Below are 13,750 nucleotides of genomic sequence, written 5' to 3'. Positions count from 1 at the left end.
TTAGGTTTTGATATTGAAGGTTGTACGGCGTAAGGAGTGCAGGGCCACCAGACAGCAACCACGAAGCAACGCTCCGATATTGTAGATGGGATCTGTTCCTCCTCTCTGGGCACTGAAAGCCCACATGATAGTTGGCACAACAGGGGCTGCTACAGCCAGAACATCTGTGAGGACGACTGCTGCCTCCAGAATCTCCTCTTTAGTCCTGTCTGAGAGAAAGTATTGACATGCCGAAAGGTGTCGTCATCATCATGAGATTCTATAAAATCAAGTTCTTCCATGAAACGGTTTTCATTAACCCTGTGCTCCACCTTCCTGCATGGAGAACTCCATAGGAGACAAAAGGATGGCAGAGTTTGGATCACTTGGAGTTAAATCCACCATGATGTCAGAATCACTGAAGCTCCCAACAGAAAATTCACTCATTTCCTTCAGTGAAGAAGGTGGGGCTTAGAGGAGAGGCATCTTGAGCCTCTGAAGATGTTTTGCATGAGCTGTTCCACATCTAGGCTAGATGGCACCACGTCAGTCTGGACGGCCTGTTCCATCATCATGTTGCTGCTTTCCTCCTCCTTCTGGGAAGAAAGTTAGTTCTTCATCCAGAACATTTTCAAGCATCTCTCTATTCACAGTCGAGCTGGAGGGAGCTGGATCACCCAGCTCAGAGGTTGTGGTGGTCAAACTCTCTTCATCTGAATCAGTCCTGTTATCTGTGCCCTCATTAAGAAGCAGCCCACTGCCTGCCATCTCCTCCAGAGCTTGGTCTTCTGTGATAAGGCTGTCTGGCATCGGGGCATGCACCGCCAGTGGCTTCCCCCTGAGCCATACGTGCACTCCAGGCACTGCTCACCCCTCACCGAGCTGTTCTGAGCCATCTCCATGCTCTGCAGCAAAGATTCCAGTTTCTTGTTTTGAATGTGTATGTCTACGAAGTATTTCTGCGTTTTTTTGTCTTCTGAGCCAAGCTGTTTTTCATGGTTTCAATAACCTGCTTGAGTTGTTTATTTCGCTTCTTGCTTCCTTTAAGGCCAGCTCTGCCTCCACACGATTACATTCTTCTTCAATCCAGTCTTCCTTCATCCGTCTCAGCTGAGCTTTGAGCTCTTCTATTTCTGTTTCCCTGTAGCAAAATAAAGAAGTTGTAACACTTCTGCTAACTGGTCAGTTAAAGAATAAATGTGAGACTCCACCGCATTGGGATGGCCGTGCTGCAGAGATGCTCCGAGAAGGAAGCAATTTCCTCCAGGCACCGTTTGCTGCCGCCTCAGAGAGAGCTGGCAGAGATGTAAGCTGGCTGCCCAGACACGCCAGCTGATTGCTAACTGGAGTCACCGACCTCGCCAACACAGCCAGCAGCCTCGTGGGCTACGCCACGATCCCAGACATTTTGAGGCGCAAGTGCTGACCTCTAGGTTAGGTCCAACCAGCACAGCGCTTAACATCTCATCTGCTGCCTCGCCCTGGAGGAAATGAGAAACAGCTGCCTGGGTGCATCCCATGCTGCCAGCAGCTCGTCACCTACAGCCAGAGCCAACACTGGCCTCACACAGCAGGATGGCTTGGGGCTGCAGGCACCTGGCTCACTTTGCCCAGCGTGGAGCCAGAGGCTGCCGCCTTGACTTGCAAACAAGTGGGGAGAGGGGGCCCCTGCGTGCGGCCCAGCCCTCGCTGGTGCAGAGGTCGGGCTATCCCAGCTGCTTTAGTAAAAGAGACGACATCTGTTGCTGTGTAATACACATGGTCACTTCTTTGCTCAGCACCCATACAAAGGGCTATTGTGAAAAATTCAATATCTTAGTGACAAAACACAAGCTGGCACACTGGTTTGTGTAAGAGCTTTTCTTTCATTAGGGGAGACGGGACATTTGGAGTCATGTTTCACTGAGTGAGGTAGAACAGGAGACTGAGGTAATACATGCTGGCAAGGTCTCAATGCTAAATGAGACTGGTAAAAAATTATCCTTTAAAAATATTCTACTGGGAAAGTTCAAAAAAGGGAAAAAAGACAGCCATACTCATACCTAACCTGCATGGTAGGTATTCACTGAGCGTGCTGTGAAAGCTGAAATACCTGAAAACAACCTAATCAGACTGATCATATTTCAAATTTCTTAATGAACGATTTATGTGGTCAAGAAATGAGTAAAAATGTTCAGGACTCTGTAGGGATCGGCTCCATGTTGCGCCTCCCCCCCACCCCCTCTTCCTTTCTTAGGTACTGTCTCAGAAATGGTCTTGTCCCACGTCCTCAGACACCATCTCCTGGGGGGCAAGGACGACGTTATCTCCGACTAAGCGTGAGTGACGTTCCCGCCGTGCAGCCCTCCACCCCCTCCTGAAGGAGCTGTCTGAGTCCCGGCGACAGCACGGTACTAGGACCCCAGGGACCTGCTCAGGGCACCAGCAGCAGCCAGGTGACAGGTCAGCGCCACAGTGTGGGAACCGGACCTGTCCTGTGAGCGGTGTAAACTGTGGGGGGTCCAACTGCCGACCACCAACAGAGGACCCAGGGGACGCTGCGGGATCCAGGGGCATGACGATCCTTTCTCTCTCAACTGATCTCCTTTTCCTCTCTTCCTTTTTACTTCTCTCTTTCTCTCTCCTCCTCGTTACCGCACTTGTTGGAGTTAATAAAACACAGGTTAACTTTGTCGATACCGTGCCTCGGTTGTGCTTTATCCATACTCAAGGATCACGAATCTATGTATTGATCAGGTTTTTCGGGCATTATTTACAGGTGGGTCCCTCTCGGGACCGACTGCATTGAAGTTATTTACAGGTGGGTCCTGGCAGGGACCAACTGAATTTAAGTTTTAGATTTACTAATAAGGCGGGTCCCACGCGGGGCTTGCTGTTAAGGGCCATGGGCCGGGCAATTGCCGACAGACTTAAATCCGGAACCTGACAGACTCCCACCCCTAAATGCTCCTGCAAAAATCTTTCTAACTGTGATTGCTGAAGTGAAATATACCTTTCTTTAAGTTTGCTCTCAGATTCGTTCAGCTTTGTTTCCAAATGCTGTATTGTAACTCTTTCCCGCCGCAGAGGAGTCGAATACTGCTCCGGATTTTGTGGCTTAACGCTGTGATTGTCACTACAGGAATTGTATCTCCCTGACCGCCTGAGAAGAAAAAAAACAAACCATCACATGACATCACTCCAACAGTTCTTCAGTCCTGGCAAAAACATCCTATTGACTGGTACAAAGCTGAGTCTACACTTGACTCATTTGGGGCTCCTCAGCGTCCGCACAAGTGACTCCCTCTGGCAAATCAAAGTACTTGAGGAAAAGGACGATTTGTGGCTATAGTACTTGGTTTCAGTGCCATTACATCAAAAGAGACATTTAACTTTATAATGCCTAGCCACCCCCTCACCCAAAATGGGTGGTGTGCCCAAGAGCAGGCAGCCGGGCCACCGTCGAGGGCACCCAGCTGCAGACACGGCCAGGTGAGGTAGCGTACGGACTGAGTTCAGCTCCACACACGAGTTACGACGCTGAGCACCTGAAACCTCAATTCAGCCTATCTAGCTTTAGGTGTGCGTCTGACACGCTTGGCTGCTGAGTTGCCTGACACACAGAGAGAGAGGGAAAGAGCAGCAGCGTGGCGGCAATTTCTTCTCTGCAATATGTGTCACATGCTCTGGCAGATCTCTTCTTTTCTGTACAGGAAACTGCACAGGGAGGTGCCTCAGGCTGGGCAGGGTGAATTTTCACCTGAGTGTATAAGAATGTTCTCTATACTACCCCACCCAACCCTCTCCAATGCTAAACGACCCTTATACAAAAGAAGCAGTAAATCCAGATGAGAACTGATGGCATGAAACCACATGAATGTTTTCTATACTACCCCACCAACATGAGGAGTCACACCTATGCCGAGGAGCAAGGTGACCTGCTCGGCAGCCCAGACAGCTGATCCCACGTTATAGCGCAGAGAAGGTAACTCCATGCGATGAACACCAGGATGCCGAAAAAAAGACTTGCCTCATCACTGGGCTGCTGTTGCTTTCCTTGTATGAGTCTGAGCTGCTGCTGCTGGCTGAAGAAGCCCTGTAACTCTGACAGACCTTAGCAAGTCTGAGCTGGGCTTTGCTCAGTGTTGAGAAAGGGTCCTTTTCACGGGCAGCAGGTGGGCTGGCTCCGGACTTGTAGGATATGCATCCATTATTCCGACCATAAGGGCCTCGACTGGAGGGGAAGCAACATGGTTAAAGCATATTGGATTATCCTCATCATGCAACCCACTTTGTGTCTTGTTTCACACACAAAGTTGTCTAAACACTAAACCAGATGATAGATAACTGTGAGTGTCAGGGAAGAAAGAAGGTCCTGAAGTCATCAGGCACCGCGTGTTCTTTCACTGACTGCGGGGCTCTCAGTCCGAACTATGTGATCTAGGGAAACCTCAGCCATTTTCACATTTCTCTGTGGGTAGCACAGTTCCCAGTGACTCCATCAGATCATCCACGTTCCCTGAACCTCTGATTCCATCAGCTCATCCACGTTCCCTGGACCTCTGCCTCCATTGAGTAATGAGAGGACTGCAATCTGGACTAGTGCCAGAAGAACCACACTACAGCTTTTCCTGGCCAGGCCTGCGGAGAGATGCCCAACCCTGGAGGTTAGCTGTAAGACTGATTTCATGCACCTCAGCAAGCAGCCCGAGGGATCACGGCGTGCAGTGAAAACAGATTTTGCCTGAGCCACTGTTCTTTTCTGCCTTTGGCATACTGGGTGCTTCAGCTGTCACTGCCAGCTATTCATTTGCTTAGATACAGTCTGAACCCCACCGCAGGCAGGCTGAAACGGTATTAAAACAGACAAAGGGAAGCACAGCCTTTTCCTTCTTCCTTACAGTTTCCCTCATACATATCTACCTTTCTTTTCCCACTCTTTAGTCAATAATCTGACTGTCAACTGTGTGTGCTTGAAAGCAATTCGTATCTGCACTGCCCAACAGCTGCCAAAGGGCTGGGGCGCTCTGAGGACAGCTTCTCGAGGGGCGTTACTCGCTCGCTCACTTGGTTTGCCTTCCTGCACTACTACGCTGCTACCTTCATCCTCCCATGGAAGTTGTTCTTTTGAAGTGTAATGAAAGGGCAGGTTTCAAAAAATATGGAAAAAGGCAAATCCAGGCAGCAAAAGAGAAGGCTTGAACACAAAAGTTTAAATACCACAGAATTATGAAGCAAAATCTCTTCTTGAAATTGTCCGACTTGGGAGATTTTATAATTATTTCACAATGAAGTGCAGGACTGTAGTCTGTGTCAACACTGAAATGTTTCATAGCGAGTTAAGTCAAACAGTTAAAAAAGAACATATCGCAAAGGAGACACCTCTTTGCACTAGCAACACTCGCACTGCTCAGGAAATGTTGCTTTGCTTACTTGCAAGAAAAAGAAGGTATTTTGCTGCTTCCAGCAGCAGACATACGGACTGCAGGCGCTGAAATACCGCCCATGCTGCTTGAAGGGCTAAAATCGGCTTCACTCCCTGGAAAGGAAAAGGGAAGAGTGAAAACATGGTGGAAATGATAACTCAAAGAGTGTTTTCAAAATCACAATGAAGCACAAGCATCCTTCCTTGGTCTGTCCTGTGTGATTTTTAGAAGTTGCATGAATTTTCAAACATCCCTGAGGACAAGCGCTGGATTTGTTCCAGATTTTCAACATTTCTTCAGAACTGGCACTTCAACAAGAGTTGAAGCCACCTACTTGGGAAATGCCTCCCGTCGGTCTCAGTAAGAAAAGCTTCTCAGCTGTGTGAAACTCTTGTTTCTGGGCAGGCTAGAAGCAGGTTGGTGTTAAAAGCACTGAACGGCTCAGTGCTCGGCTCCTGTCTAAAGACTGGGGTGGGTGGTTCACGCTACATCAAATACATCAGGGTCCACAGAAAAGTGGCCCATGGAAAGCCCTCTTCTGCTGTCTGCTTCACTGGGGATTCGCAGGGCCAGATTTAGTTTTGCACTGGGCAGAGGCTGCACAGCATCTGCCCGTCACACCACCTGGGATACACATCGCATCTGGCAGTAAGAACCGGATTAGGAGACAGGGTTGCTGTCCTCTCAGCTTATCATGCTTCTCTCCACCTCCTCTGTAAATCCACCCCATTTGGGATGCCTGTCAGTACCCTGTGCTACACGGGTGAGATCCAAACAGGTCTGAGTTTCCCACAGCTCCCACCTCTCTGGGGAGACTCTACCCAACCCCTTGCACCCAACAGACTTGAGAAAACAAAGCTCTGCAATCTAAAGTTTTGGTCAAAGTTGGGCAACCTCCATCTAGTTGCTCTTCTGGCTGCTGGGCTTTATTTTATGAGTTTGCTTGTGGTTTCTTTATTGGAACAGGGACTGGACGTGCATTTCTCCTTTCTCTTAGGCTCTTCCTGAGCTCAGAATCGTAACTTCAAGTGAGAACCAAAACAGAGTGAAGGCGTCTAAAACACAGCTTCACCAGGGTTTAGATATCCAGCTACATAAAAGCAAGTAAAATATCACTGCTTAAACAGCCCAAGTGTTCAAAATGCCACCGCTATCTGCAAAGACCTGCTTAGCTGTTTAAGATCGAGCTTCCACTTCTGAGCCCAGTAACCACCAGCTTTCCCAATGTCTTTTCACCACAGTGAAATCAAATAAGTGAGATTTGCACGACTGAAATACAGACATCCCCTTAGCTTTCCATGCCTACGTATAAATACAGACATACAAACAGACAGGAATAGACAGACATATCCACTCAATACTGCTCAGAAAGTAGTTAAAGTAATCCCTCTTGAGGGAAGCAAAAACTTTCAGGTAGTAATACGGTCACCGAAAAACAAAGTTCAGAGAACGCTGAAACTGTTTATGATTTGAAGTCAAACATGGCCAGAAAAGGGAAAACCAGAATTTTCTACTTTCTGTTTGAAATGATGCTTTGATTTTGACAACTGACAAATTTACTTCTTCTTTTAAAAAGGGGGTAAACACATCAACAAATCTCCCCAAACATTCTATATATTTTAGATTGAATACTGCCTTTGTTCAGTCTGAAACAAAGGTTTTCTTTAATATTTCGATTTGACAGCAAACCCCCAAATCAGCTATTTGCATAGCTCCGCTTTGAACCCAGTAAGATGTCAGACAAAAAAGAAATAGGGGATGTAAAGGAAAATAGCAAAGGAAATAATCTATCAATTCTTGAGTAAACATTGCTCAGAAAACAGTTTAAATCCCAGGATTCTCATTCAAAAGGCATTAATAACCTGGAGGAAGTCCAAAAAAGGTCAACAATAATGATAACAGGATTACAGGGCACTGTTTCTGAAGGCAGATTAAGGGAATGCTGTTTGTGTAGGCTAAGATAAAAATGAGTACTGCAACACTGTTTATCATGAGCAGGAGGAGTACAGCTGGAAAACTGAAAAGAAAACCATGTAACAGCAACACAGGATTCTGGCTGTGATGCGTGTTATTTCATGAAAAATGACGTGAAATAAAAACTGATGGTTGGTGGGAGTTGTGCGTAGTAAAATGTAGCTGGAGTAGGTTCAGAATACGTTAACCGGGGAATCAGAAAGTTCTTTCAAACATTGGCATAAATAATACAGACTGTAATTTAAAAGCAGAGCACAAAAAAAAAATCTCCTAAGGGAAGATTCATAATGTCCTCTTTCGTATGCACAGTATTTCCTTCTGTGGAGGTGAAGCCGGCTGGAAACCACAGAAAACAGCCAGAAGGAGCAGAAAATTTGCTGCAGTAAATACACAAATTGCAAAGCATGCTCTAGTTTGACCTCACACACATTTTAAAAAAATACTTAAGAGTGTGCAGTGTGCATAGCATTGGTTTCTCTTTTTTGGCTCATATTCCACCCTGGATTAGCAGAGGACAGAAAAAAAACCTGCTGGAATATACAAAAAAGGATTTTTTTGACTGAAGATCACAGCTACTGCCATCTTCCATCCCTGCCTCAACTCTGACCTCTACGCCTCCGTGCCCGCCTTACGCCAGGCACCGTACTTGGTTTCAATAAGGGCTAAGAGCAGAGTTGGCAGAGACCTGCTGAGGAACACAGGAGACAGGGGTGGGATTCATCTGACTAAACATGGATTGTCTCTAATGTAGACAGTGAGTTCAATGTACTATTTATCTTATCCTGTAGTAAATGCTTAGATATTTGGTCAGAAAGACCGCACACTAGACTCACTGATTTTATTTATTATATCTCCTTTAAAACAAAGGAGGACCTTAGTGCGCTTGTGAAAAAAATATGAATATGAAAATGAATACGATTCTGTGATTCTGAACAGCATCTGTTAATGAAAGTTCTTCTCACACAGATCACAGAATCACAGAACGGTTAGGGCTGGAAGGGACCTCTGGAGATCATCTAGTCCAACCCCCTGCCAAAGCAGGTTCCCCTAGAGCACGTTGCACAGAGTCGCATCCAGGAAGGTTTTGAATATCTCCAGAGAAGGAGACTCCACAACCTCCCTGGGCAGCCTGTTCCAGTGCTCTGACACCCTCAAGTAAAGATGTTTTTCCTCATATTTAGATGGAACTTCCCACGGTTCAGTTTGTGCCCATTGCCGCTTGTCCCGCCGCTGGGCACCACTGAGAAGAGACTGGCTCCATCGTCTTGACACCCGCCCCTTAGGTATTTGCAAGCTTTGATAAGATCCCCTCTCAGTCTTCTCTTCTCCAGGCTAAATTATTAGCAAAAATCTGTTGGAACCCACAAACTAATTGTTATGAAATTCTACACAGAATCCACACACACTATCCTTCTGGTGAGAATACTAGACTTGTTTTCACTTTTCCTGAATGCCAACCGCATAGAACACATCAGGAAAAGAAACTTTAAACTACACACTTACTTATGTTAAGGAAGAAGCCGAAATAAAGGAAAATATTATATGTGTCTGAAAATAGTCTGACACAATAAATTACGAACCATGGTATGTCCCTATCATCTAGCTTGTTAGTTCATCATTTGATGAATTAAAAGGATTGTTACACCTGTAAGCATACGCAAGGAATATACTCAGAAATATCCATTTCAAGAAAATAAGAGGTGTTGACTCCTATAACAGGACCTTTATATGCATTATTTGGTTGGTTGGTTGGTTGGTTTGTTCATTTTTCATGTTTGTTTTTAAGATCTACCTGGAAAACAGCTGCTCGTAAACTATCTGCTTTGTCAGATTCTGTACTGTTCTTCTGCACGCGTTTATCCTGCAACACCTTTCATGTTCCCAGATATTGAGATGAAACAGGTGTAGCTGATGGAACAGCTTTTGCGTTTTTCTTTAAGTGCACAGAAGACAGAGACCTGTCAGATAAAGAAGCTTTCCGGTTTTGTAAAACTCTCTCCTTTGTTTCACGTAGTTTCTTGACAGTCCTTTGTGCAGGCAGAGACGATTACAACTACATTACAGATACAGAACTGAGGCCAGATAAATTACAGGCCGCCTCTGCTCTATCCAGCTTGGCTCAAGACCGTGAATTCACAGCTCCCTCACCTCCCAAACAGCTCCCGTAACCCCCAGAAGAAGGGAAATGGCAGATTCACGGTTAAAGCTGTTCCACCTCCTGTGAGCAATGGGACCAGTCACCGTACCAGAAAAGGACAGCCAGTCCCCATCCACAGCCCACAGCTCCTGAAGGCCATCTAAGGTGACGCGTAGATTCAAATCTCACCTCTTCCGGGTCTCAAATGCCAAGGGATTTATGCAGACAGAGGAGCTCCAACAGGTCCTACTGGCTGTGCTAGGTCCGTTGACCCAACTGAGAGGGACCGTTCCAAAACTGCCATTGTGACCCAAACAATCCGGAGAGGGGCGGGGCTGGGCTCTGCAAATGAGGGACCCCCTGTCCTGGTCTGGACTAGGACAGAACCAGTTTTTCCTTTCAGTTACGTTTCTTCTAAGTAAGTAACTGCACTTTCTGAAGTTGACTACATGTTTTTCAGACAGTGTCCACTTCTAGAATTGATAACGCTTGATGTGTACAGCTGTTACTATGGTAACGGCAGGACTGGTATGCAGAAAGGCTCTTGCTTATACCTATTCCTAGAGAAACCAAGGTCACTGCTAAATCTCTCATGTTGCACAAGTGAAAGGGTGTAAAAGTGACGCACCTGTGGGCGAGTTTTCATTAACTCTGTGCTCCACCTTCCTGCATGGAGACTCCATAGGAGACAAAAGGATGGCAGAGTTTGGATCACTTGGAGTTAAATCCACCATGATGTCAGAATCACTGAAGCTCCCAACAGAAAACTCATTCATTTCCTTCAGTGAAGAAGGTGGGCTTAGAGGAGAGGCATCTTGAGCTCTGAAGATATTTTGCATGAGCTGTTCCACGTCTAGGCTAGATGACACCACGTCAGTCTGGATGGCCTGTTCCACCATCATGTTGCTGCTTTCCTCCTCCTCCTGGGAAGAAGTTAGTTCTTCATCCAGAACATTTTCAAGCATCTCTCTATTCACAGTCGAGCTGGAGGGAGCTGGATCACCCAGCTCAGAGGTTGTGGTGGTCAAACTCTCTTCATCTGAATCAGTCCTGTTATCTGTGTCCTCATTAAGAAGCAGCCCACTGCCTGCCATCTCCTCCAGAGCTTGGTCTTCTGTGATGAGGCTGTCTGGCATCGGGGCATGCACCGCCAGTGGCTTCCCCTATGAGCCATACGTGCACTCCAGGCACTGCTCACCCCTCACCGAGCTGTTCTGAGCCATCTCCATGCTCTGCAGCAAAGATTCCAGTTTCTTGTTTTGAATGTGTATGTCTACGAAGTATTTCTGCGTTTTTTTGTCTTTCTGAGCCAAGCTGTTTTTCATGGTTTCAATAACCTGCTTGAGTTGTTTAATTTCGCTTCTTGCTTCCTTTAAGGCCAGCTCTGCCTCCACACGATTACATTCTTCTTCAATCCAGTCTTCCTTCATCCGTCTCAGCTGAGCTTTGAGCTCTTCTATTTCTGTTTCCCTGTAGCAAAATAAAGAAGTTGTAACACTTCTGCTAACTGGTCAGTTAAAGAATAAATGTGAGACTCCACCGCATTGGGATGGCTGTGCTGCAGAGATGCTCCAAGAAGGAAGCAATTTCCTCCAGGCACCATTTGCTGCCGCCTCAGAGAGAGCTGGCAGAGATGTAAGCTGGCTGCCCAGACACGCCAGCTGATTGCTAACTGGAGTCACCAACCTCGCCACACAGCCAGCAGCCTCGTGGGCTACGCCACGATCCCAGACATTTTGAGGCGCAAGTGCTGACCTCTAGGTTAGGTCCAACCAGCACAGCGCTTAACATCTCATCTGCTGCCTCGCCCTGGAGGAAATGAGAAACAGCTGCCTGGGTGCATCCCCCATGCTGCCAGCAGCTCATCACCTACAGCCAGAGCCAACACTGGCCTCACACAGCAGGATGGCTTGGGGCTGCAGGCACCTGGCTCGCTTTGCCCAGCGTGGAGCCAGAGGCTGCCGCCTTGACTTGCAAACAAGTGGGGAGAGGGGGCCCCTACGTGCGGTCCAGCCCTCGCTGGTGCAGAGGTCGGGCTATCCCGGCTGCTTTAGTAAAAGAGACGACATTTGTTGCTGTGTAATACACATGGTCACTTCTTTGCTCAGCACCCATACAAAGGGCTATTGCGAAAAATTCAATATCTTAGCGACAAAAACACAAGCGGGCACACTGGTTTGTGTAAGAGCTTTTCTTTCATTAGGGGAGACAGGACATTTGGAGTCATGTTTCACTGAGTGAGGCAGAACAGGAGACTGAGGTAATCCATGCTGGCAAGGTCTCAATGCTAAATGGGACTGGTAAAAAACTATCCTTTAAAAATATTCTACTGGGAAAGTTCAAAAAAGGGAAGAAAGACAGCCATACTCATACCTAACCTGCATGGTAGGTATTCACTGAGCGTGCTGTGAAAGCTGAAATACCTGAAAACAACCTAATCAGACTGATCATATTTCAAATTTCTTAATGAACGATTTATGTGGTCAAGAAATGAGTAAAAACGTTCAGGACTCTGCAGAGATCGGCTCCGCAGTCGCCTCGCCCCCCCGCCTTTTCCTTTCTTAGGTACTGTCTCAGAAATGGTCTTGTCCCACGTCCTCAGACACCATCTCCTGGGGGGCAAGGACGACGTTATCTCCGACTAGGCGTGAGTGACGTTCCCGCCCTGCAGCCCTCCACCCCCTCCTGAGGTAGCCGTCTGAATCCCGGTGACAGCACGGTACTAGGACCCCAAGGACCTGCTCAGGGCACCAGCAGCAGCCAGGTGACAGGTCAGTGCCACAGCGTGGGAACCGGACCTGTCCTGTGAGCGGTGTAAACTGTGACTGGTGACACCACGCCAGCCTGGCTGCTCTGTAAAAGGCGCCGTCTTGCTACACCATGCGCACGCGCCCACCCCCAACTGCCGACCACCAACAGAGGACCCAGGGGACGCCGCGGGATCCAGGGGCATGACGATCCTTTCTCTCTCAACTGATCTCCTTTTCCTCTCTTCCTTTTTACTTCTCTCTCTCTCTCTCCTCCTTGTTACCACACTTGATGGAATTAATAAAACACAGGTTAACTTTGTCGATACCGTGCCTCGGTTGTGCTTTATCCGTACTCAAGGATCACGAATCTATGTTTTGATCAGGTTTTTCGGGCGTTATTTACAGGCGGGTCCCTCTCGGGACCAAGTGCATTGAAGCTATTTACAAGTGGGTCCTGGCAGGGACCGACTGCATTTAAGATTTAGATTTACTAATAAGGCGGATCCCACGTGGGGCATACTGCATTGATCAGGCGGGTCCCACTTGGACCGACTGCATTTGATTTAGTTCGGGGTTGCTGTTAATGGCCATGGGCCGGGCAATCGCCGACAGACTTAAATCCGGAACCTGACAGACTCCCACCCCTAAATGCTCCTGAAAAAATCTTTCTAACTGTGATTGCTGAAGTGAAATATACCTTTCTTTAAGTTTGCTCTCAGATTCCTTCAGCTTTGTTTCCAAATGCCGTACTTTAACTCTTTCCCGCCGCAGAGGAGTCGAATACTGCTCCGGATTTTGTGGCTTAACGCTGTGATTGTCACTACAGGAATTGTATCTCCCTGACTGCCTGAGAAGAAAAAAAACAAACCATCACATGACATCACTCCAACAGTTCTTCAGTCCTGGCAAAAACATCCTATTGACTGGTACAAAGCTGAGTCTACACTTGACTCATTTGGGGCTCCTCAGCGTCCGCACAAGTGACTCCCTCTGGCAAATCAAAGTACTTGAGGAAAAGGACGATTTGTGGCTATAGTACTTGGTTTCAGTGCCATTACATCAAAAGAGACATTTAACTTTATAATGCCTAGCCACCCCCTCACCCAAAATGGGTGGTGTGCCCAAGAGCAGGCAGCCGGGCCACCGTCGAGGGCACCCAGCTGCAGACACGGCCAGGTGAGGTAGCGTACGGACTGAGTTCAGCTCCACACACGAGTTACGACGCTGAGCACCTGAAACCTCAATTCAGCCTATCTAGCTTTAGGTGTGCGTCTGACACGCTTGGCTGCTGAGTTGCCTGACACACAGAGAGAGAGGGAAAGAGCAGCAGCGTGGCGGCAATTTCTTCTCTGCAATATGTGTCACATGCTCTGGCAGATCTCTTCTTTTCTGTACAGGAAACTGCACAGGGAGGTGCCTCAGGCTGGGCAGGGTGAATTTTCACCTGAGTGTATAAGAATGTTCTCTATACTACCCCACCCAACCCTCTCCAATGCTAAACGACC

The 13,750-nt window shown here is 47.4% G+C and overlaps 1 protein-coding gene across 1 annotated transcript in view; it reads right to left on the bottom strand.

Annotated features, from left to right (window-relative positions):
* The window catches only part of LOC137661602 (serine-rich adhesin for platelets-like), a 50,731-nt gene continuing 36,981 nt past the window's right edge, over positions 1-13,750 (bottom strand). The window contains 14 exon segments of the mRNA XM_068397208.1: positions 1-183; positions 186-326; positions 328-447; positions 449-472; positions 474-581; positions 583-818; positions 821-955; positions 958-1,005; positions 1,008-1,120; positions 2,972-3,121; positions 3,989-4,192; positions 5,392-5,497; positions 10,124-10,965; positions 12,943-13,088. Coding sequence (XP_068253309.1) covers positions 1-183; positions 186-326; positions 328-447; positions 449-472; positions 474-581; positions 583-818; positions 821-955; positions 958-1,005; positions 1,008-1,120; positions 2,972-3,121; positions 3,989-4,192; positions 5,392-5,497; positions 10,124-10,965; positions 12,943-13,088 — 2,556 coding nt within the window.

This window comes from Nyctibius grandis, chromosome 3 (genome assembly GCF_013368605.1).
Source record: "Nyctibius grandis isolate bNycGra1 chromosome 3, bNycGra1.pri, whole genome shotgun sequence".
Lineage (NCBI taxonomy): Eukaryota > Metazoa > Chordata > Aves > Nyctibiiformes > Nyctibiidae > Nyctibius > Nyctibius grandis.
This window is presented reverse-complemented; position numbering and strand designations above follow the sequence as displayed.